Raw genomic sequence first — 24,379 nt, forward strand, 5'->3', positions numbered from 1 at the left:
ACACACACACACACACTGGCTGCTTCCTGGGGGTTGTTACGGCCCTCTCGGGTCGCAACTGGGTTCTTTCTCTGATGTTAGTATAGTTTGGGTATCCGGCCCCAAGCTAGTAGTGGCTTTCAAGGGGTGTGCTCCGTAACGCAAGTAAATGAAAGGGGAAGGGAGACAAAGGCAAAAACTTAATAATATAATTATCACTATCACCATTAAATAATATATAAATGATCACACGGGGGAGGAATAAACACTATTATATACAACGTAGTCTTCCTCTGAAGACTCTGAACGTTCACGGTGCTCAACGATGCTAAGCTCTTGGTCCTCTTGTGGCCTCACGATGAATCCTTCGATTCTCTTGAGTCTACCCTGGCCACAGGCCAGCCAAATCACAGTTCCACTGGGGGCACCGTCGTGGAGGCCGTCAACCACAAATCCAGCCTGTAGCTGGCAGGTTCCAATCAGCAACGCTGCGTAGGCCACTCCACGACCGATACTAGGGTAGCGAGCCCTAGTCAGGAGCCTCGTGTGATCCCACAGATCACTCTCCTCACCACAACACCCTTGTGGCCAGTATATCTCGTCCTCACTAGGTGGCGTCGTCCATTTGGAGGGGGTTTCAGGAGCTGACCCACAGATGGCGCGGTCGTCACTGCTCTGTGCTCGGACGCTGGGCTCGGGTCCGTAACAGGGGTGTATGTGTGTGTGTGTATGTGAGTGTTAGAGAAATATATGTAGTAGATATAATTGAGGAAAAATAGATTGGTTAGAAAGGCGGGGTCCAAGAGCTAATAGCTCGATTCTGCAGACTAAAATAGTAAATACACACACATTCAAATACATATGTATCACTATGTATGAAACACACAGTCCCTGTGGCGTCGTGCTAAAGCATTCGGCCAGCGCTTCGCAAGCGCTTTGGTCTGGGTTCGTATCCTGGCCGGGGAGGATTGACCGGGTACCAATCCTTAACCGTAGCCTCTGTTGACCCAGCAGTGACTGGATACCTGGTTGTTAAACGATTTGGCGGGTCGTATACCTGGGGTAAAATTAGTATTATGGACCTGTCCGAAACGCCATGCCTGCTGGTGGCTGTACAAGAATGTATACATAAAATAAAAAATAAAACTATCACACGAACAAATCCACAAGGGCCGTGACGAAGATTCGAACCTGCGTCCGGGAGCATCCCAGACACTGCCTTAATCTATCCCTTTCTTTTCAATACTCAACTGAGAGTTCAGGTGTATTGGTCCACACTGGACTGACTGGTTCCTACACCCACACGCTAATCTACCAGATAACATCAACCTTTACAATCACTTCAAGAATCTGCTCTTAAGGAGTTTAAACAATTCCATTGGGATTTGTTTTCTTAGTTAATTCAGCGTGAAGTCACACTCTCTTTCTCTTTTAGCACCCACATTGTCGCACCCTTAATCTCTCATTCACTCATGTTTACTCTCTCATTTGCTTTATCTTATTCACTCTTATTCTCACTCTCAAAGAAAAGTTTCACCCTCGGAGAGACAATTAGTTGTTTGCTTGGCAACGCTGTCCTCTTGTTTGCTGTCAACATCCCGCGAGACGTGTTGTTTGCCGCGTCCAAAATGTATCGACCAGAATGACTGTTTTGGTCTTTTGTAATTGTTGTTTGAAATGACAGGCGGCGAGTCTTCACTCGAAGCTTTTCTGCGACGGTTGTGATTGGCTCACTGTTTGGGTGATGTCCCCTGGACGATATTGTCAGAGTGATGTCCCCTGGACGATATTGTCAGAGTGATGTCCCCTGGACGATATTGTCAGGGTGATGTCCCCTGGACGATATTGTCAGGGTGATGCCCCCTGGACGATATTGTCAGGGTGATGTCCCCTGGACGATATTGTCAGGGTGATGCCCCCTGGACGATATTGTCAGAGTGATGTCCCCTGGACGATATTGTCAGGGTGATGTCCCCTGGACGATATTGTCAGGGTGATGTCCCCTGGACGATATTGTCAGAGTGATGCCCCCTGGACGATATTGTCAGGGTGATGTCCCCTGGACGATATTGTCAGGGTGAAGTCCCCTGGACGATATTGTCAGAGTGATGTCCCCTGGACGATATTGTCAGGGTGATGTCCCCTGGACGATATTGTCAGGGTGATGTCCCCTGGACGATATTGTCAGAGTGATGTCCCCTGGACGATATTGTCAGGGTGATGTCCACTGGACGATATTGTCAGAGTGATGTCCCCTGGACGATATTGTCAGGGTGATGTCCCCTGGACGATATTGTCAGAGTGATGTCCCCTGGACGATATTGTCAGGGTGATGTCCCCTGGACGATATTGTCAGGGTGATGTCCCCTGGACGATATTGTCAGAGTGATGTCCCCTGGACGATATTGTCAGGGTGATGTCCCCTGGACGATATTGTCAGGGTGATGTCCCTCAACTAGGATGGTACTGTGTGAGTGATGTCACTTGGACGTTATTGCTTGGAGGTGATGTCCCTTAATTCGAACGTCATTGTCTTAATCCTGTCCCTTAGCCAGTAAAAGCTATCGTAGCTGCAGCATCGCTCTTCACGTGTTTCCACCAGCGATGCAACACTACAAATATATAATGTTTGGGATCAACTTTACAAGCAGAGCTCCAGCTGGGAACCGGATTGCACATTAGAGAAATATGTGGTTTTTATGGATCCAAAGTGAAGGATCGAGTGAGAGACAAGAGTACGATAGGAGCAAAAGGTATCGTAGGCGATGGGATTAATTGAGCAGAAAATACAAAAACAAGAGATAGCAAGTAGATTAACAGATTTTGGTGAACGGACAAATGAGAATGATAAAAAGAGGCTTGGGAGCATGATAAACGGTAAGAAATATTAGAAGCAGGCGGAGAGAAAATTCGTCGAAAGTCTAAATGGTGGAGGTGATGGAGGTGGTAATGTGAGTATGATTGGATTTGATGGTGTGAGATGAGAACCACGTCGCTAGCCAACTGCCTTCTCTGTACGACAGGCGAGTGTTTCAATGAGGAGGCTCAAGTGTGGGAAAGTTACAGGTCTTGATGAGATATATAAACATGTGTGGGAAAGCTGTAAGCGTTAATGAGATGGATGTAGACAAACTTGGATCATAACTAAAGTGTGTTCTGGGAGTTCTTCCACTTCCCAAGTCCGGTCTAGAGCTAGGCTTGACTTGTGATAACTTGGTCCAACAGGCTGTTGCTTCCAGCAGCCAGCGGGCCCACATATCCACTACAACTGGAACGTCAAATTTTATCTTAAAATGTTCATCTTTGTTCCGGTAATATTTCTTATTGTTGCTGAGACGGTATTGAACAGCCGTAAATTTTGGGACCTGGCCTTCCAGTATCTTTTATATACATACGTGATATTTCTCTCGTCTCCTTGCTAGGGAGTACATTTTGGAAGCTTTGAGACGGTCCCAATAATTTAGGTACTTTATCGTGTCTCTGCGTGCCGTATATGTTCTCTGTTTCAGCAGTCTCATCTGCTATGAAAGGGGAAGTGAGTATCGACAGTCCTCAAGGCGGGACAGTACCTGTGATTCGAATAGTATGAGCACTGTGATGGGATCCCTGGATTTGAAGGTTCTCATAATCCATCCTATCTTTGTCCTGGCTGAGGCTATACTTGCTTGGTTATGCTCATTAAGCGTAAGGTCTTCACTCATCATTATTCCCAGATCCTTTATATGTTGTTTTTCTTCTATGAGATCTGATTGTGTCTTGGATTTTGTATTTCGTTTTAGTTAATTTCCACTTTAACTAAGTACCTATAATTGATCACTGTTAAACATCATGTTATTTTTCGTCGCCCAGACGAAGAATTTATTTACATTTTTGACATTTATTTACATTTTTGCACTGTCGACAAATGATGACACGAACCTGTGACTTGTGTTTATGTCTTTAGCTGATATAAGAATGAGAAAAAAAACTATGATACAAGGACTGTGCCCTGAGGTACAGAGCGTTTGACTGTGCTTATACATGATTTTACTTGATTGATTGTCATTCTTTGCATTCTGTTTGACAGCAAAATTAATATCTATCAGAGATGATTGCTAGTGTGCAGAGATGACTGCTAGTGTGTTTATTGCTGATGTTATTGTAGATCATATAATGAATGAACGAGTGGTATATGTTGGTATATATATTCCCCATCCGTTAAATGTTCTACCTCTCTCCTTCCCATCAAGTATTGTCATATTCCTTGAATGAAATGTTCTGCCTCCCTCTCTTCCGTTAAATGTTCTGCCTCTTCCAATGAATGTTCTACTCCCCCCCCCCAGTCAATGTTCTGACCCGGCCTCAGTCTCGTGTATAATCGGCCGGCTCATTACAATTTGATTGTTATTTTGAATATTTCTCCTATTATGACTGTTATCGTTCCCTTTGACGATGACGGAGTTGATATCAACAATATTGTGCTGCAGCTATTGTAAGACCTGCAATTGACCAAGATTAGACACTCGCGACAATGAGACTGGAAGATGGTCTATGGTGCTTGATGGACGTTCACATAGTGCGTTATGGGCTGATGCTCCAAGTTCCCCAGTAGTCGTACTCTGGTTATCTTAAAGAGTCAGCCTCGTTGACAGCTGCCACCACACGGCTGATTCAGAGCGCCATTCACCCCACACCATGAAAGATGAGGGACAGCTACTGCCTACTCCATCTGCCGCGCCTGGAAGGGTAACGAGGGATATTGGGGAGATCGGGAGGGAGCAGAGGATGAAGAGAGGAGGGAAGGAGGGTTAGGGAGATAGAAAGCCGAAGCGCCACGGGAGAGAGAAAGAGAGAGTATATAAGGCGGGTCTACAACGCCGCCCGCGACAGTGTAGCAGCTGACACCGCAGTGATGGCAGGGTTGATGCGTTGTCTGCTGCTGCTGGTGCTTTCTGCTGCTGCTGCTGTAGTCACCGCCATGCCCCCAAATGGTAAGTGGTGCCCAATACTTGTCTGGGGGGGGGGGGGAGGAGGGTAGCAGGTGTGATGGTCACCGTCGTCGAACTTGGCATTAATTATGAACCCTATAGATGCTCCAGTGGGTAGATTCCTTAAGATGTTGGGGATCACCTTCAGCTAGTAGGCCTACGGTACTGTTGGCACGGTAATAACACATGTGGCGTGTGCTGTGATGGACTGTGCAACAGTAGTACTGTGGTTTATGCAACTGAGGGGTAGCCCACCTGTGATCAACTGTGAAACAGGGAACTTGTGCTGTTAATAGAATATGGAACACGAGGCGTACATTATGACGCTGGAAGCGTACGCTGTGGTGAAGACCTGAACTGGTGCTAAGACAAAACAAACAGGGACGGGAAGGAGGATAAATATTCTTGAGGTTCGAGCAGTTGTAGCGACACCCAGACTCTTCCCAAGACGGTGTCGCTCAAGTAAGACTGTGTCTTCCCGCCCAGCCGGGAAGATTATGATGCTGTGCGTCGCTCAAGGCGAGTGTGGTGCTCGCCACACCAAATTGAACACGACGGATAACTTACAGTCGGAATGAATATGGAACGAAAGAAACGTGAATTACGTGTGGTGTTTCGAGCACGTGGCACGTGTATACGAGACTAGAGTCGAGACGAATTGAGAATTTACAGACTTATGAAGGCGTGATTATTGGGATAGGACGAGGAATGGTTAAAGTGACGCAGCAAGGGTTAGGAAGGATTAAAGTGACCACACATTTCCCAATGTCCTATCCTTATGACTTTTGGTCAAGGATAGGTCAAGGTTTTACCCAACATTATGCCTACCTCCGTGAGGGATTTGTGAAGCAGAGAACACCTTAGGAGAAAACGCAGAGGCTGCATCAGGCGAGGATCAGCAGTCGTGACTGTCAGGTGACATTAAGCAAGTTGACTGGAGCGTCGCGCGAGGCGTGGCACAAGGCCGCTTCTCACGGAAATCGATTTACTGCTTGGTGGCTGGTTCTTGAGTCGTGGTGGTCCTGGCTGCCCGGACCACGGTGGACCAGACACGTGTGAGGTCCTCGCTACCTGGGCCACGGTGGACCAGACACGTGTGAGGTCCTCGCTACCTGGACCACGGTGGACCGGATACTGGATTTGTAACTTGGAACATTAGAAAATAAGACAATGGTAGCCTGCATTTTTATTTTAGATAAAATAGGTCGGTAGAGCGAAGGCCTCGTCTTGTGTAAGGTCGGCGTTCGATTCCCGATAGTCCAAGTGGTTGACCACCATCCTCATATACCAGTTACTTGTCACTTTCCTTCCAAGCGTCATATAGTTATACTGGCTTAACGCTTTTCCTCACAATTACCTTAGTTGGCCCTACATACATTTTATACAATTCAGTATAAGACACTACATTATAGAATGTATATAAATTACTGTGAAATTGTGCAGGACAAGACAGCAAAGTTGATCACAGGTATTTAAAGTGTTCCTAATGAGGACAGATTAAGAATAAGTATTTTATATTCCCAAGAACGATGAAGGGAAAGTGGAAACCCGATCTGAGTGTAACAGATGAATGAGAGGGCATGATAAGGGAAGATATTAATAGATAACCAAATATAGCAACACAAAACTATGATTACAACTTAGATAAATCTAGATTCAGTAAAGAATAAGGTATAGTAACTCGTACTCTCAGCACACACTCAATACACACACACACACTCTAATAACACTAGCACTCAGTACACTGCACACTACACCCTAAGGGTAGCTTCTCTACCCCCTCCCCTCACCCGGTAACGTACCTCATCACTAGTGATGGGACGATCCTAACATATTTTGTTTTTAAATTGGCTTAATGCCCCGTTATCCTGGGTCCTCTGGTTGGTTAGGTTAGGGCTCTTTAGTACAAGTTTCTTGCCATTGGGAGCGCTGGCGAGAACTGGCTGAAATATTAGTTACAGAAGGCAATTAGAGACGCCTGGAAATACTTACGTTAAAATAACAATATTAAAGAGAAAAACTGATATATAGCGCATTCAATTAAGCCAAAATATAATGGCAATTCGGAAATAGTTTCCAGAGTGCTGGAAACTATGTTAAATCCTTTGATTATACGGGTCCTTATTCTACTCTATTTTCCCCCTCGGGAGAGGCGAGTTTCCGCCGCCATCTTGGAAAAAATGGCGAAAATGTGCTTTTTGTCAAATATCTAAAGTATAAATTGGATAAGTTTAGATTTAGGAAAGACTTGGGTAAATACTGGTTCAGTAACAGGGTTGTTGATTTGTGGAACCAATTGCCGCGTAACATGGTGGAGGTGGGGTCCCTCGATTGTTTCAAGCGTGGGTTGGACATGTATATGAGTGGGATTGGGTTGAGTGGTTATAAATAGGAGCTGCCTCGTATGGGCCAATAGGCCTTCTGCAGTTACCTTTGTTCTTATGTTCTTATCTCTTTTTTTTCAGTATTAGCTAAATGGGTAACTAATACTTTTTGAAAGAAAATTTAATTCTTTACCAAATCTGGCGCTTACCATTTTCTATGTTGGGTTAATGGTTTTCTAGAAAAAGGATCTGAATATATTTATTATTAATTTCTTGGTAAATTAGTACATTAACATGTTGTTTATTTTCTTGCTTTGTTTTTAAGTACTATACATAAGGTTATAGGAAAGTCTGTAATGGTAAGCCGATAATATTAGTGAATCATTGAGGGTTTTCTATTTTTTTCAGGACTGTACCGCAGTTTGAATATATTACAACATATAATAATACTTGTGTTATAGTTATATAACATTTTTGCGTCATTTGAAATGGATTCGGATTTGTGCTTCATTTGAGAAAAGTCTCTGTCAAATGATAATATTATTGAAATTAAAGAAAAATGATTTAAGACATTTAAGACAATCAAGTGAAAACAAATAGGTGACACAAAAAATACGTCACTTAGAAAGACAAACAAGTTTGTGCCTGGAAGATTTACAAAATCCTACACTAGGGAAAAAAACATTGTTGCACCAGTGAAAGCAAGAGAAAAATAATCTTCCTTAGAAATCAGTGTTCAAAGATCAAGTGACGATTTGTTTGATATCAAAACAAACTGCTTACTTTGTCGCGAGGATGCCTAGGATATTTTTTTCTTAATGAAACTCAAGACACCAATCGAGAAACGTGATACAGTGCCTGAAGTTGAAACTCTGTACTTTAATAGCCAGGGGGGGGCCAGAGTCACGAAGTAGTTACGCAAGTATTTACGAATGTGGTACAATTTTCTTCAATCTCTGACGGCTTTGGTTACATTTATTAAACAGTTTACAAGCATGAAACTTGCTAATCAACTGTTGTTATTGTTATAAACAGCCTCCTGGTGCTTCGGAGCGCATTAACTGTTTAATCATTGTAAACAAAGCCGCCGAAGATTGAGAAAAGATGTACAGGTTCGTAAGTGCTTGCGTAAGTGCTTTCGTGAATCTGGCCCCTCGTTATCGAGGAAAGTCTCGCAGATCATGTTCAGTAAAACTCTTAAGCGTTCTACAAATGATCTCAGCTAGTCACGCTGATCTCAGCTACAGTCACGCTGATCTCAGCTACAGTCACGCTGATCTCAGCTACAGTCACGCTGATCTCAACTAGTTACGCTGATCTCAGCTACAGTCACGCTGATCTCAACTAGTCACGCTGATCTCAGCTAGTCACGCTGATCTCAGCTACAATCACGCTGTTCTCAGCTACAGTCACGCTGATCTCAGCTACAGTTACGCTGATCTCAGCTAGTCACGCTGATCTCAGCTACAGTCACGCTGATCTCAGCTAGTCACGCTGATCTCAACTAGTCACGCTGATCTCAGCTAGTCACGCTGATCTCAGCTAGTCACGATGATCTCAGCTAGTCACGCTGATCTCAGCTACAGTCACGCTGATCTCAGCTACAGTCACGCTGATCTCAGCTAGTCACGATGATCTTAGCTAGTCACGCTGATCTTAGCTAGTCACGCTGATCTCAGCTACAGTCACGCTGATCTCAGCTAGTCACGCTGATCTTAGCTAGTCACGCTGATCTCGGCTACAGTCACGCTGATCTCAGCTAGTCACGCTGATCTTAGCTAGTCACGCTGATCTTAGCTAGTCACGCTGATCTTAGCTAGTCACGCTGATCTTAGCTAGTCACGCTGATCTCAGCTACTGTCACGCTGGTCTTAGTCACGCTGATCTCAGCTAGTCACGCTGATCTCAGCTAGTCACGATGATCTCAGCTAGTCACGCTGATCTCAGCTACAGTCACGCTGATCTCAGCTAGTCACGATGATCTTAGCTAGTCACGCTGATCTTAGCTAGTCACGCTGATCTCAGCTACAGTCACGCTGATCTCAGCTAGTCACGCTGATCTTAGCTAGTCACGCTGATCTTAGCTAGTCACGCTGATCTCAGCTACAGTCACGCTGATCTCAGCTAGTCACGATGATCTTAGCTAGTCACGCTGATCTTAGCTAGTCACGCTGATCTCAGCTACAGTCACGCTGATCTCAGCTAGTCACGCTGATCTTAGCTAGTCACGATGATCTTAGCTAGTCACGCTGATCTTAGCTAGTCACGCTGATCTCAGCTACAGTCACGCTGATCTCAGCTAGTCACGCTGATCTCAGCTACAGTCACGCTGATCTCAGCTAGTCACGCTGATCTTAGCTAGTCACGCTGATCTCAGCTAGTCACGCTGATCTCAGCTACTGTCACGCTGGTCGTTGTTATTACATTACTGTGGCTGTGGTGGTGGCGCCGCGCCGCCTGGAGTGAAAGTTGAGCTGGTCCATGTACGCACGCTACTCCGCCTCCGCGCACGCACATGTACGCATACACGGTCCTGTACGCACATGTACGCATACACGGTCCTGTACGCACATGTACGCATACACGGTCCTGTACGCACATGTACGCATACACGGCCCTGTACGCACATGTACGCATACACGGTCCTGTACGCACATGTACGCATACACGGTCCTGTACGCACATGTACGCATACACGGTCCTGTACGCACATGTACGCATACACGGTCCTGTACGCACATGTACGCATACACGGTCCTGTACGCACATGTACGCATACACGGTCCTGTACGCACATGTACGCATACACGGTCCTGTACGCACATGTACGCATACACGGTCCTGTACGCACATGTACGCATACACGGCCCTGTACGCACATGTACGCATACACGGTCCTATACGCACATGTACGCATACACGGTCCTGTACGCACATGTACGCATACACGGTCCTGTACGCACATGTACGCATACACGGTCCTGTACGCACATGTACGCATACACGGCCCTGTACGCACATGTACGCATACACGGTCCTATACGCACATGTACGCATACACGGTCCTGTACGCACATGTACGCATACACGGTCCTGTACGCACATGTACGCATACACGGTCCTGTACGCACATGTACGCATACACGGCCCTGTACGCACACATGTGTCCCGAACGTTGATGACGATACTGGCGTATTTGACTGATATACGCAATTTATTATACATCTCCTGTTGATTTCTACTTAAATTGGGCAGCACTAAGGAATAACCGGAATATTTAGGTTCGGTGGCTAAGCTAGTTTTGGCTATAAAAAATTGAACTTTGAACTGAATATATCGTTCAAAGTATAAGAAAACATGATTGAAAATTCATACATATATGTATGAATAATTAAAAAAATAAACACGTGATTCGGATATGCGTAGCTATCTATCGTAGCTATCGTATCGTAGCTATCGTATCGTAGCTATCTATCGTAGCTATCGTATCGTAGCTCTCCATGAGCGAAAATGAAATGAAAATGCTAAACGTTTTACTTTCACTTTTGGTGCATGGACACTTACACTCATATATATATATATATATATATATATATATATATATATATATATATATATATATATATATATATATATATATATATATATATATATATATGGGAGGGTACCACCTCTGGTTCGTTTGTTGGGACCCTCGGCCTATAAGAAGAGGATATGTAGCATTCGGGGGAAGCTTTGTGGGGCACCCGCGTACACTCACATATTGTCTTCTCCTACCATCCCCCTATATATTGTGTATTTCGTCATTTGATTTGATTTAAAACTGCGCGCGCGCGCGTGTGTGAGTGTGTGTGTGTGTGTGTGTGTGTGTGTGTGTGTGTGTGTGTAATTACCTAAGTAATTACCTAAGTGTAGTTACAGGATGAGAGCTACGCTCATGGTGTCCCGTCTTCCCAGCACTCTTTGTCATATAACCATATATATGTATGTCATATATATGTGTGTGTGTGTGTGTGTGGGTGTGTGTGTGTGTGTACTCACCTAATTGTACTCACCTAATTGTGCTTGCGGGGGTTGAGCTCTGGCTCTTTGGTCCCGCCTCTCAACCGTCAATCAACTGGTGTACAGATTCCTGAGCCTATTGGGCTCTATCATATCTACATTTGAAACTGTGAATGGAGTCAGCCTCCACCACATCACTTCCTAATGCATTCCATTTGCTAACTACTCTGACACTGAAAAAGTTCTTTCTAACGTCTCTGTGGCTCATTTGGGTACTCAGCTTCCACCTGTGTCCCCTTGTTCGCGTCCCACCAGTGTTGAAAAGTTCGTCCTTGTTTACCCGGTCGATTCCCCTGAGGATTTTGTAGGTTGTGATCATGTCTCCCCTTACTCTTCTGTCTTCCAGTGTCGTGAGGTGCATTTCCCGCAGCCTTTCCTCATAACTCATGCCTCTTAGTTCTGGGACTAGTCTAGTAGCATACCTTTGGACTTTTTCCAGCTTCGTCTTGTGCTTGACAAGGTACGGGCTCCATGCTGGGGCCGCATACTCCAGGATTGGTCTTACATATGTGGTGTACAAGATTCTGAATGATTCCTTACACAGGTTCCTGAACGCCGTTCTGATGTTAGCCAGCCTCGCATATGCCGCAGACGTTATTCTCTTTATGTGGGCTTCAGGAGACAGGTTTGGTGTGATATCAACTCCTAGATCTTTCTCTCTGTCTGTTTCATTAAGTACTTCATCTCCTATTCTGTATCCTGTGCCTGGCCTCCTGTTTCCACTGCCTAGTTTCATTACTTTGCATTTACTCGGGTTGAACTTCAACAGCCATTTGTTGGACCATTCACTCAGTCTATCCAGGTCATCTTGTAGCCTCCTACTATCATCCTCTGTTTCAATCCTCCTCATAATTTTTGCATCGTCGGCAAACATTGAGAGGAACGAATCTATACCCTCTGGGAGATCATTTACATATACCAGAAACAGTATAGGTCCGAGGACTGACCCCTGCGGGACTCCACTTGTGACGTCTCGCCAATCTGAGACTTCACCCCTCACACAGACTCGTTGTCTCCTGTTGCTTAGGTATTCCTCTATCCACCGGAGTACCTTCCCTCTCACTCCAGCCTGCATCTCCAACTTTCGCACTAGCCTCTTGTGTGGCACTGTATCAAAGGCTTTCTGACAATCCAAAAATATGCAGTCTGCCCACCCTTCTCTTTCTTGCCTTATTTTTGTTGCCTGGTCGTAGAATTCAAGTAACCCTGTGAGGCAGGACCTGCCATCCCTGAACCCATGTTGATGCTGTGTTACAAAGTTCCTTCGCTCCAGATGCTCCACTAGTTTTTTTCGCACAATCTTCTCCATCAGCTTGCATGGTATGCAGGTTAGGGACACTGGCCTGTAGTTCAGTGCCTCCTGTCTATCCCCTTTCTTGTATATCGGGACTACGTTAGCTGCTTTCCAAATATCTGGCAGTTCCCCTGTTGCCAGTGATTTGTTATACACTATGGAGAGTGGTAGGCTCAGTTCTCTTGCTCCTTCCTTTAGAACCCAAGGGGAGATTCCATCTGGGCCTATAGCCTTCGTCACGTCCAACTCTAGTAAACACTTCCTTACTTCCCCACTGGTAATCTCAAACTCTTCCAGTGGTTCCTGGTTAGCTATTCCCTCACTTACCTCTGGAATTTCTCCTTGTTCTAAGGTGAAGACCTCCTGGAATTTCTTATTCAATTCCTCACACACTTCCTTGTCATTTGTAGTGAATCCTTCCGCCCCTATCCTTAATCTCATAACCTGTTCCTTTACTGTTGTTTTTCTCCTAATGTGGCTATGCAACAATTTAGGCTGAGTCTTTGCCTTGCTTGCGATGTCATTTTCGTATTGTCTTTCTGCCTCTCTTCTCATCCTGACATATTCATTCCTGGCATTCTGGTATCTTTCTCTGCTCTCCAGTGTCCTGTTATTCCTATAGTTTCTCCATGCCCTTTTACTTTGCTGCTTAGCTAGCCTACATCTTTGATTAAACCATGGGTTTCTCATCTTCATTTCTCTGTTTTCCTTTTGGACTGGGACAAACTTGTTTGCTGCGTCCTTGCACTTCTGCGTGATGTAATCCATCATATCTTGGGCCGTCTTTCCCCTGAGCTCTGTTTCCCATGCTATATCTGTTAGGAATTTTCTTATCCCCTCATAGTTTCCCTTTCGGTATGCTAACCTTTTGGTTTCGGTATCCCTCCTCGAGTTCAATAACCCTTCTTCAATCAAGTACTCAAACACCAGTACACTGTGGTCGCTCATTCCTACTGGGTCCTCAAAACCGATTTCTCTTATGTCGGAGTCGTTCAGAGTGAAGACTAGGTCGAGTCTCGCTGGTTCGTCATTGCCTCTCATCCTTGTGGGTTCTCCGACATGCTGCGTTAAAAAGTTGCTTGTCACCACCTCCAATAGTTTGGCTCTCCACGTATCCTCGCCTCCATGCGGTTCCTTGTTCTCCCAGTCAATCTTTCCGTGATTGAAGTCGCCCATGATGAGCAGGTGGGATCTATTTCTACAGGCAGCAGAGGCTGCCCTCTCAATTATAGTGTTAACTGCCTTGTTGTTGTTTTCATACTCTTGACTGGGTCTCCTGTCATTTGGTGGAGGGTTGTATATTACTGCTACTACTATTCTTGGTCCTCCCATTGTTATGGTGCCTGCTATGTAGTCTCTGAACTCCTCACAGCCCGGGATGGCCATCTCCTTAAAACTCCATTCCCTTCTCATGAGTAGGGCCACTCCGCCTCCTCCTCTACCTTCCCTCTCTTTCCTTATTACTGTATACTCCTGGGGAAACACGGCATTCGTTATGATTCCAGAGAGTTTTGTTTCAGTGAGTCCGATTACATCTGGGTTAACTTCTTGTGCTCTTTCCCTTAGTTCACTTGTCTTGCTTGTGATCCCATCTATGTTTGAGTACATCACCCTGAAACTGACTCTCTTCTGCTTCTTTTCTGGGGGGGACCTTTGGGATCTGGGGTGAGTGGGAGCTGGGGGGACCTGGCACGGGGGGATTGGTGGAGGAGGGAGGGCTTGGGGTGGTGGGGGAGAGGGGGAGGGTACAGGGGGTGGATAAGAGGGGGAGGGTACAGGGGGTGGATAAGAGGGGGAGGGTACAGGGGGTGGATAAGAGGGGGAGGGTACAGGGGGTGGGTAAGAGAGGGAGGGTTGTGTGTGTGTGTGTGTGTGTGTGTGTGTGTGTGTGTGTGTGAACATTAGCTTTCTAAGGAGCGTCACACCTACGTCAGCTGGCGTCTAAGAAGACTTTCACGGCGCCAGGAAACGTTTCATTTTGTTTACACGATAACAACACCGCGCTGGTCCAACCTCCCCCCCCCCCGCACCCACTCCTCACCCTAACCCCCCTATATCTTCTTCCTCTACCTATATCTTCCCCACAGTCTTATATTAATTAAGTCGAAGCCACGTTCCCCTCAAATCGTCTCTTATTCCTTCCCCCTTTTGTGTTCACCAGAGAGAGAGAGGAGAGAGAAGGAGAGAGAGAGAAGGAGAGAGAGAGAAGGAGAGAGAGAGAGAGAGAGAGAGAGAGAGAGAGAGAGAGAAGGAGAGAGAGAGAGAGAGAAGGAGAGAGAGAGAGAGAGAAGGAGAGAGAGAGAGAGAGAAGGAGAGAGAGAGAAGGAGAGAGAGAGAGAGAGAGAGAGAGAGAGAGAGAGAGAGAGAGAGAGAGAGAGAGAGAGAGAGAGAGAGAGAGAGAGAGAGAGAGAGAGAGAGAGAAGGAGAGAGAGAGAGAGAGAAGGAGAGAGAGAGAGAGAGAAGGAGAGAGAGAGAGAGAGAAGGAGAGAGAGAGAAGGAGAGAGAGAGAAGGAGAGAGAGAGAGAGAGAGAGAGAGAGAGAGAGAGAGAGAGAGAGAGAGAGAGAGAGAGAGAGAGAGAGAGAGTCTTTGCCGCCCAATTCTTGCACAGTCGTCTGTGGAGCTTTGTATTCATCATCATCATCTGATATCATTTTCATTTTCCTACGATATGCACTGCAACTCTGCCTTCTGAAGTCACGTATTCTGGAAACAAACTTATACAGGAAGAGGAGGAGGAGGAACAAGAGAAGGAGGGGGAGAAGGCGGATGGCAGTAAGCGAGAAGGAGATAAGGGGAGTGAAAGCAAAGTGAGGGCAGGAAGGGCGTCGTTGTAATAGACTGCCTTAATTACCGCACGTACCCGCCGTAGCTTATCACGTGAGTGACGAGGGGAGAGGGGAACGGAATGACGTGGGAGAGGAATGAGGGGGGGGGGAGAGAGGGGCGAGAGAGCCCTGAACCTCATTAGGTGAAAGGGGGTAGTCTGCGTAGGTGAATGGGTAGTCTGCGAGATCACGTTAAGACATGATATCAACGTTCAAGATGCTCTTTGACACCATGTAACACACCATACATTGGCCAGCTGACATGGGACGGGGCCAGACCCAGGTGAGGAGGAACTATGGGTGGGTGAAAACAGCTCCCGTGGATGAGTGACGCAGATCACAGTACATACGAAAGGAGGCAGACCCCACCACCAGACCACAGACCCCACCACCAGACCACAGACCCCACCACCAGACCACAGACCCCACCACCAGACCACAGACCCCACCACCAGACCACAGACCCTACCACCAGACCACAGACCCTACCACCAGACCACAGACCCCACCACCAGACCACAGACCCCACCACCAGACCACAGACCCCACCACCAGACCACCAGACCACAGACCCCCACCACCAGACCCCACAACTACCACCACCAGACCACAGACCCCACCACCAGACCACAGACCCCACCACCAGACCACAGACCCCACCACCAGACCCCACCACCACCACCAGACCACAGACCTCACCACCAGACCACAGACCTCACCACCAGACCACAGACCCCACCACCAGACCACAGACCCCACCACCAGACCACAGACCCCACCACCAGACCCCACCACCACCACCAGACCACAGACCCCACCACCAGACCACAGACCTCACCACCAGACCACAGACCCCACCACCAGACCACAGACCCCACCACCAGACCACAGACCCCACCACCAGACCACAGACCCCACCACCAGACCACAGACCCCACCACCACCACCAGACCACAGACCCCACCACCACCACCACCAGACCACAGACCCCACCGCCAGACCACTGCTGCTGCCGGCGGCCGCCTGGGATCAAGGTCCCAGCGCCACCGTCACATACTCCCGGTGTGCCATGCTCCACTTCCCTCACGGTCAAAACCTGTGCTGAAGGACAAGCGGAAGGCCCTCCATCACCTGCTAGTTACACCTGTACTCCTTTAGGACACACTAGTTACACTCGACTCCCTTCAGGATACACTAGTGACACCTGTCTATCCTGAAGTTGCACTAGTTATACTTCAGTCCCCTGAAGATACAGTAGTTAAGACAAATTTAGATATATCTAGATCCAACAGGAACTTGCTAGTTACATTTATGTCTATAAAAGGACAAACTAGTTACATCAAGGATTATCAAGGACACTCTTCAGTCACCTCTCAAGCCTTCCCCAGTAGGATCGAGGTTATCAGGTCCAAGGACAGAACACAAGTGGTTCACACACCCAGTCCATACACCCATCCTGCACACCGCTCAAAAAGTTACATTTCCAGTATATTTCCCGGCACGCCAGCAGTACTTTCCCTTACCACGTGTAGTGGAAGAGTATTGACATGAACTTGGTGTTGTGTTGGACTTATAAGGCTGAAAGGTTTTTAGGGAAACCACAATTGCTTACTCGCCGGCCAGCATGAATACTTTTCTCCTGAACGTAGCCCAGGACTAAAGTTAACTCTGTGTATATAAACCGAGAAGCGGTTTACACAGAAGTATACCTATTCCTCTGTTCCTTTATACACGAAGTTTTGAGAGAGCACGGAAAGAGGCGGAGAGCTATGGAGTTTCCCTGACCTTGGTCCTCATTTAAAGAGTTGGACCTAAATTATTAGGTATCTGTCTATGGATCATTGAACACCTCAGAGCTGTCTATGGAACACCCAGTTCGTCCACCTCAGAGCTCACGACCTCAGAATTCACACCTCTACTGATCATACCAGAGAGTTAACAGGAAAATCTTTCTTTAACTGGGAACAACAGGCTGGTGTTAAAGTTGGGTGAGAGTACCTCACAGGGAGGTGATCAAGAGTCACAGTGAGAGATGTCACAGTAGAAGTAAGGAGTGGAGCACCGCAAGGGTCGGTGCTAGTGGCAGGTCTGCAGCCCACTGACGGGCAATTCATGCCCGTGCCACCTTTTGGGTGGCTTAATCTTTATCAATCAAAGCAGCTCACGTCTTTAAACGAGCCATACGACATTTGATCGAAAAGACCCTGACCTTTGACACGTTTTCTGATGAATCAGAGCAAGGAATTACCATGAGACTTTTTCTCCAGAGGAAATGACCAGTTGCCGGTCAAGATCTTGCCTGAAGGATGGCCCCCCCCCCCGAAGTTGTTTATCGTCGTTCTCCTTTATAAGTCTCGCTCTTCCTCAAAAGATCATTCAAATACATGGCAAATATTACCAAAGATGAATATACGGAATAATTAGGATTACATGGAGTTTAGTGTTGGTCTTAAGGCCTATCGACACGAGAGGGTTATTATTAAGGGCATCGTGACCTTACCGACCAACCAGCGAGTATACTTTAGACGCGGTCTATGGAGTTGCAGTGTTATGTCCACCCACCTGTCCACCCTCCCAATCCGACGGGAAGAATATTAAGAATGAAGGAAACGCCAGAGGGCCTCTTGACCATCACGAGGCAGCCTGATAGTCCTGGCCACCGACGCTCTAGCTCTGATATTTGTCAGCTGAGCTCGAAGAGTCAGCGACCATTACACCTACAGTCTGAGAAGTGGCTCTCACGCGGCGAGACTTACACCACCGGCAGTGACCGACGATCACTGATGACGTCTGCATTCAGTGCAGTCTGAGGGCGATGAGTGGTGTGACCGAGCGCCTTATCTGCCTCGACGGGTGAAGTACCGTAGACCTTAGACCCATGTGAGGAGGACAGCAGGCACCGTCCACACGGAACAGTAGTGCCTGGTGTTGCCTGGTGCCGTGAGGGGGAGGGTTGGGGGGGTTCAACTGGACGGTTGAAGACCACACAATGCATCACGTTGTCGGCCTGCCACACCCACAAGGACGTGACACGCCTTCAGAATGTACTGTGGAAATTGATAACTGTTGAGGTTGAACCGCGGCCTTGGTGGATGCTTTGTGGCGACCGAGTGTTGATGACCGGGTGTTGATGACTGAGTGTTGATGACCGAGTGTTGATGACCGAGTGGTGGCGACCACGTCTGTGCTCCAAGTAGCACTCTAACCAGCGGTCTATTATTATTAACATCTTTATTGACAAAATTAATTACAATTTTGCCTAATCTGAGGATTTTGATAGTCTTATTAAAGTGAGGATAATGTTGGTATTTATTGTCACGCAGGACAGAGGGTCATACATAAGACAATAGGTCTAACTACCAGCGGTTGTCTAAAGTACTGACTCCCGACTTTATTTGTCTTTTTTACCTCTATCTACTACATATATTTTTTACCTTAAAACACACCCACATCCCCAGTCAACCACTTGGGCTGGACGGTAGAGAGACGGTCTCGCTTCATGCAGGTCGGCGTTCAATTCCCGACCGTCCAAGTGGTTGAGCATCAAATTCCCCCCCCCCGTCCCTTCCCCAATCTTGACCCCCTTCCAAGTGCTATATAGTCGTAATTGTTTGGTGCTTCTCCGGATAGTTCCCTTCCATTCCCAAGGATGCAGCACGTAACAGCTGTCTAACTCCCAGGAACCTATTTACTGCTAAGTGAACAGAGGAATCAGGTGAAACAAACTCTGCCCATTTGTTCCTAAGGGCCTGGGAATCGAACCCGGACCATTAGGACTACGAACCCTGAGAGCTGTCCACTCAGCCACGAGGCCTGTATGTGTGTGTGTGTTTACGAGAGAGAGAGAGAGAGAGAGAGAGAGAGAGAGAGAGAGAGAGAGAGAGAGAGAGAGAGAGAGAGAGAGAGAGAGAGAGAGAGAGAGCATGGACCAGCTCCAGGATTACCTAGCTGGATGGGCTCATGTCTCCCCGTGACGTCAACACAACGTAAGCACAACATAATCCCGGTCAAACACGACAGAGGGGGAATCTCGTAGAATTCTTACTATTCAGAATCAGCGTCTTCCTCACCCCTCCCATCTCCCCGCCCCCCCTCAACCGAGTACTTGCTGATCAATGCTGCACAGTCTGATGCTAAAAGCTTCATCAAGCTTCAATATAACACGTAAAGGACCATTAATATAAATATACTTGCAATGTATTTTAATGGTAACTCCAGATCTTATGAATTCTCTGTATATTACTCCTTCACTATCGATGTTTATCACCGCCTGACAAACGCTCGTTAGTTCCCTCCACATTTAATCGTCACGTAAAATGTCGACAGTAACAAATGGCATCCTTCTGGTAACTTAAAGTCGAATTGCCATTGACCTCAACACGCCCTAATCACATCGCCTGCTCACGGAACTCGTATATATAAATGCACTAAACTATATATTATAACTCTCTACTACACGACCAGAAACGTCTGTAACCCATTTTCTATTTTGTCAACATGGCAGACAAGAAAAACAACTCCATTAACAAAGTAATGAGTCATAATTCCCTGTCATTGATGCTCGGCTCCTGTTTTATTCTGATTTCCTTTCACATGTGTGTACCTGCTTCCACGCCTCTCGGGTATTATGCCTTGCCGTCTGTCTGTGTCTGTTCGTGTCAAAACTACCTGGAACATGACTTCCGAGCCTCGTCGGCACCGCTAAAGAAAGCGGTTAGCAAGTGGGGGGAAAAGCTGCGGTGGTGCCAGTGAAAGTTGTGGAGCACGCCAGAGCACCGGAGAAAATACTGGTGCGCGGCGCAGGTTTTCCTGAAAACAAATACAAAAAAAGACTGACCCTGCAACTCCCACACACCGCCCTCGGGGGCTCCCGGGATGGGAGAGGTCTTGGGGAAGCAGGCAGTGGGGGACGAAGCAGTGAGGGAAGAGATAATAGTAATGAGGCAGGAGGAGATACAGACAAGCAGAGGTAATAATCTAGAGAAAGTATTAAGTTAGTATGCCTATATCATTCTCGGAAAATGTATGAGGACATAGCAAGAACCGGGATATGAGAAGGGAGAGCGCAACCATCTGGACATTGGGAGATTGAACGCCGACACTGCTAGAAGCAAGGCCGTCACTGTTCCATGTATTGGGTGTAGGAGAGAAATGGGTTGGAAAATAGAGGTGGTGGTTAAGGGTAAGGTGGAACGGATGGTGGACGCCATCCACCATCCGGATGGTGGATTTGAGAGAGGGGGGGGGGGGGAGGGGAGAGAGGGGGGGGAATGGGGAAGGAAGGTACGGAAAAAGACTAACAGTGCTGGGGAAAGTGTTCACGAGGAGGGGGGAGGGGGGAGGGGGACCATCGCCAAGGTTCAACCATTAAAGAATGGTCTCTACAAGATAATGGTTGTGTTTGTTTTACAGTTAAATCTTCCATAGGATCAGTAAGACACTTGTATCAACTAAAACTAATACACACACACAGGCTGACTCTATACACAGTTTCACATGTATATATGATAGAGCTCTATAAGCTAAGGAACTTGTACAACCCCCGCAAACACAACTAGGTGCTTGCATATAAATGTATTTATTTTGTTTATAACAGGAACAGACGGATTATGGTCAAATCATACACAAGAGTGTTCGACAAAACTAGTTTTCTAATTGTCAAAACCATACATATCACTAGGCTAGGCTGCGTTAATTAGATCACCCTGTGTTAGACTTTGTTAGGTTGGGTGAGGTTAGGTTGGGTAAGGTTAGGTTAGGTAGATTAAGGTTAGGTAGATTAAGGTTAGGTAGATTAAGGTTAGGTAGGTTAAGGTAACATAGGTTAGGTAGGTTAGGTTGGGTAAGGTTAATAGATTTCAAAATCTGTTGACGAACCGTCATGTGGGGTTGTGAATTGTATCCAAATGAACAGTGATAATTCAAGGATTAATTGAATGAAAAATAATATCGAAACAGGAAAGATTATAATGGGAAAATATATAATTATAAGAAAATATTTAAACGTCTGGATAATGATTTGACAAAGTAATGAAACTGTTTAAACATACCAGACTGAACCTTAGAATTATAATAGCCTAGGAATACCTACCAACATGTGTGTTTAAACAAGCAAGAAATGAATATATTAATAGATAAAAGGAGAGATTGTGAGAAAGGGGAGAGAGAGTACGAGCAAGACGGTGCAATTAATTGAAAAGTTATAAGATATAAATGATATAAAAAAGATATAATGAACACAGTGAGCAAGCTGAATACCTGAAAAATTACATGAACAAATCCACAAGGGCCGTGATGAGGGTTCGAACCTACGTCCGGGATGATCCGTCACACGGATCCCGCAGCCTCTCCGAGACACAAACCTCTCCGAGATTTGTTCACTTGATGTATTACGTTATTGTTATTTATGTATGTATTGAAGGGCGAAAAGGTAGAACATCGGGTTGACAGAGCCCGGGTGCATGGGGGAAATCTGTAAAACCCCGGTTTGTGTCTCGGAGGGATTACACTCCCGGTTGTAATTCTTTTTACCATGTCGTGGCGCAATTGACTCAGACGCGTCTGGGATCATCCCGGACGAAGGTTCGAACCCTCATCACTGCCCTTGTGGATTTGTTCATTTGATGTATCACGCTATTGTGATTTCTGTGTGTATCTGAAAGGTTATTTCCATAGATTTTGTGGACGAGGTAAATGAGTGATGAAATTTAATGTTGACAAATGTCAGATTATGGAAATGGAGGGGATAGTAAGGGGACTGTGACGGAATTATAAGGAAATCAATAGGAAAAGGACCGAGGAGTAATCAAATAATCTGTTATCACTAGAATGAAAAGTAAACGCTTAAAGTGAAGGAATTCTTCGCAATTTTGACAAACTTTAAAACAGCGTTTAAGTTTACAGATGGCTTATTTGTTTACAAATATTATTTATAGCGTATGTGTGACCAAAACTGGAGTATGCAGCTATGGCATCCTCTCCGCACCTAAAGAAGCATGTTTACAAAATATACAAAAGTTCAAAATCTTGCTACAAGACTGATCTCTGATCTTTGCTAGTGGACTTAACAACGAAAAAATATTGAAGAAACTAGAGCTCACCATTCTGGAAAAAGAGGTCAAGAGGAGACATGATCAATACATATATGATTCTTAGACTTTGACAAAGCCCTTACCTAGTTGTACTTCTCTAATTGTGCTTGCGGGGGATGAACTTCAGCTTTTCGGCTCTGCCTCTCAAATTTCAATCAACTATTTCACTGGTTTTCAAGTTTAATGGGCTCTATCATATCTACATTTGAAACTCTGTATGGAGGCTACCTCCAGAAAACTAAATGTTTAGCGTGGACAGGGACGAGAGGACATGAGTGGACACCTAGAAACTCAGATGAAGTGAAAGAATTGTGAGCAAATTGAATGAACTGACAGGGGGACGTACTTGAGGATATCTCCGAAATAGCATCAAGAGTATCATAAGAAGCAAGACGATAGGGGCCCAGGAGCAAAAGCTCACCCTACAAGCACGTATGGGCAAGCAAAGACAGATACACAGCTTCAGGTGTAGATATGATCAAGTCCACTAGGCTAGAGAAGCTGAAGACCATGAGAATGCAGGATGATAGGTTGGACCCAAGAGCTAAAGCCTGCAAAGCATAACTAGGCGAGTAAACACACGCGTAAATGGCGAAGAATCGTAAATCTGTCAAGAACCTAAACAATTAAACTTTCAGGATGTTCACTTCTCATACAAGACCAGCTGCACACTCCACTGGTGTGGAGTGTGGCCTGGTCCTCCACTCCACAAGGGACAGGAGGACCAGGCTGAAACACGGCACAGAATTCAGACACAGTGATGTTCTGTGTATTATTTTTTTAACAATTCTGTCCCAAAAAGGATTGTGAGCAAGAGAAATTAGCTGTTGACTCAACTATCTCCAGCTGTTGTAGCTGGAGATAGTTGAGCCTAACTGTTCATAATTTTAACTGTCAGAATCGAAGGCTTAATATATATATTCATAGCAACGTGTAAAATATGTGTCCGGAGGTGGAAGAGCGGTACCCAGCAGCTACGCTAGACCTGCCAAGCACATGTAGATGAATACGCATTGATTAATACATTTATACACACACACTCTTTCCGAGTACTCTAGTCATCAGTATATGTTTTACCTTCTTGTCTAGTAACACCTAGGTGTTGACACCAAATATCTGCGAGGTGCGAAGACCCTCACACACCTGCGACCAGCACTGATCATGTCAGGTGTGGAGTAAGTAATTATCCAAAGACGACACCAAGCTGGGAAGCTTATGTAGCATCATCATCATCAGTGTCGCTGGATATTGAAAAGACGCTAAATATCACTGAGGATGCCAATACGAGATCAAAGGGCACACGAGGCGAGCGATATCAAAAGGTATCAGATTCACCAAGGATTTGATCGAGGGACAAATGACCTCGAGGGTCATTAGGAAAGCCAAGTGCTGCAGAGGCGTGGGGAGGGGGGAGGGGGGTATATTGGTGAACAGAGGTTCTGGCAGCAGCAAATATTACGGAAGATGGAAGGGCTCCGACCATCAAAAGTGACCTTAACTACTCGCAGGGACCGACGACGACGCCCACGAGGGGGTCGAGTGAATGTATCAGATCTGGAGGATATAAATAACCTTGGACCTCGAGGATATATTTAATATCCTCATGACAGTCTTTGAGTTCCCTTTCTCCAGTCGCAATATGGCGCGGAAGAATGATTGTTCCAAAGCTGGCCTTTAAATGGGCTTATTCTGGAATGGAAAATCATAAGGACGGCTGCCCAGTCCTTCACTGAGTCTTCTCCACGAACGTCCAGTTACTACATTAGCCTGTCCCCCTCACTAAATATATAGCACACTCAACGGAATCGACTAAACCGTCAAAATTGCGGGGTTTTA

The 24,379-nt window shown here is 46.1% G+C and overlaps 1 protein-coding gene across 2 annotated transcripts in view; it reads left to right on the forward strand.

The window, feature by feature from the left end:
* Positions 1 to 4,842: 4,842 nt before the first annotated feature.
* Positions 4,843 to 24,379, forward strand: part of LOC123762562 (uncharacterized) — a 70,194-nt gene continuing 50,657 nt past the window's right edge. For both annotated transcript variants that reach the window (XM_069332488.1, XM_045749094.2), the window contains exon 1: positions 4,843 to 4,949. In XM_069332488.1, coding sequence (XP_069188589.1) covers positions 4,871 to 4,949 — 79 coding nt within the window. In that variant the 5' untranslated portion in view covers positions 4,843 to 4,870. The remainder of the gene's footprint in view (positions 4,950 to 24,379) is intronic.

The sequence above is a fragment of the Procambarus clarkii genome, chromosome 27 (genome assembly GCF_040958095.1).
Source record: "Procambarus clarkii isolate CNS0578487 chromosome 27, FALCON_Pclarkii_2.0, whole genome shotgun sequence".
Lineage (NCBI taxonomy): Eukaryota > Metazoa > Arthropoda > Malacostraca > Decapoda > Cambaridae > Procambarus > Procambarus clarkii.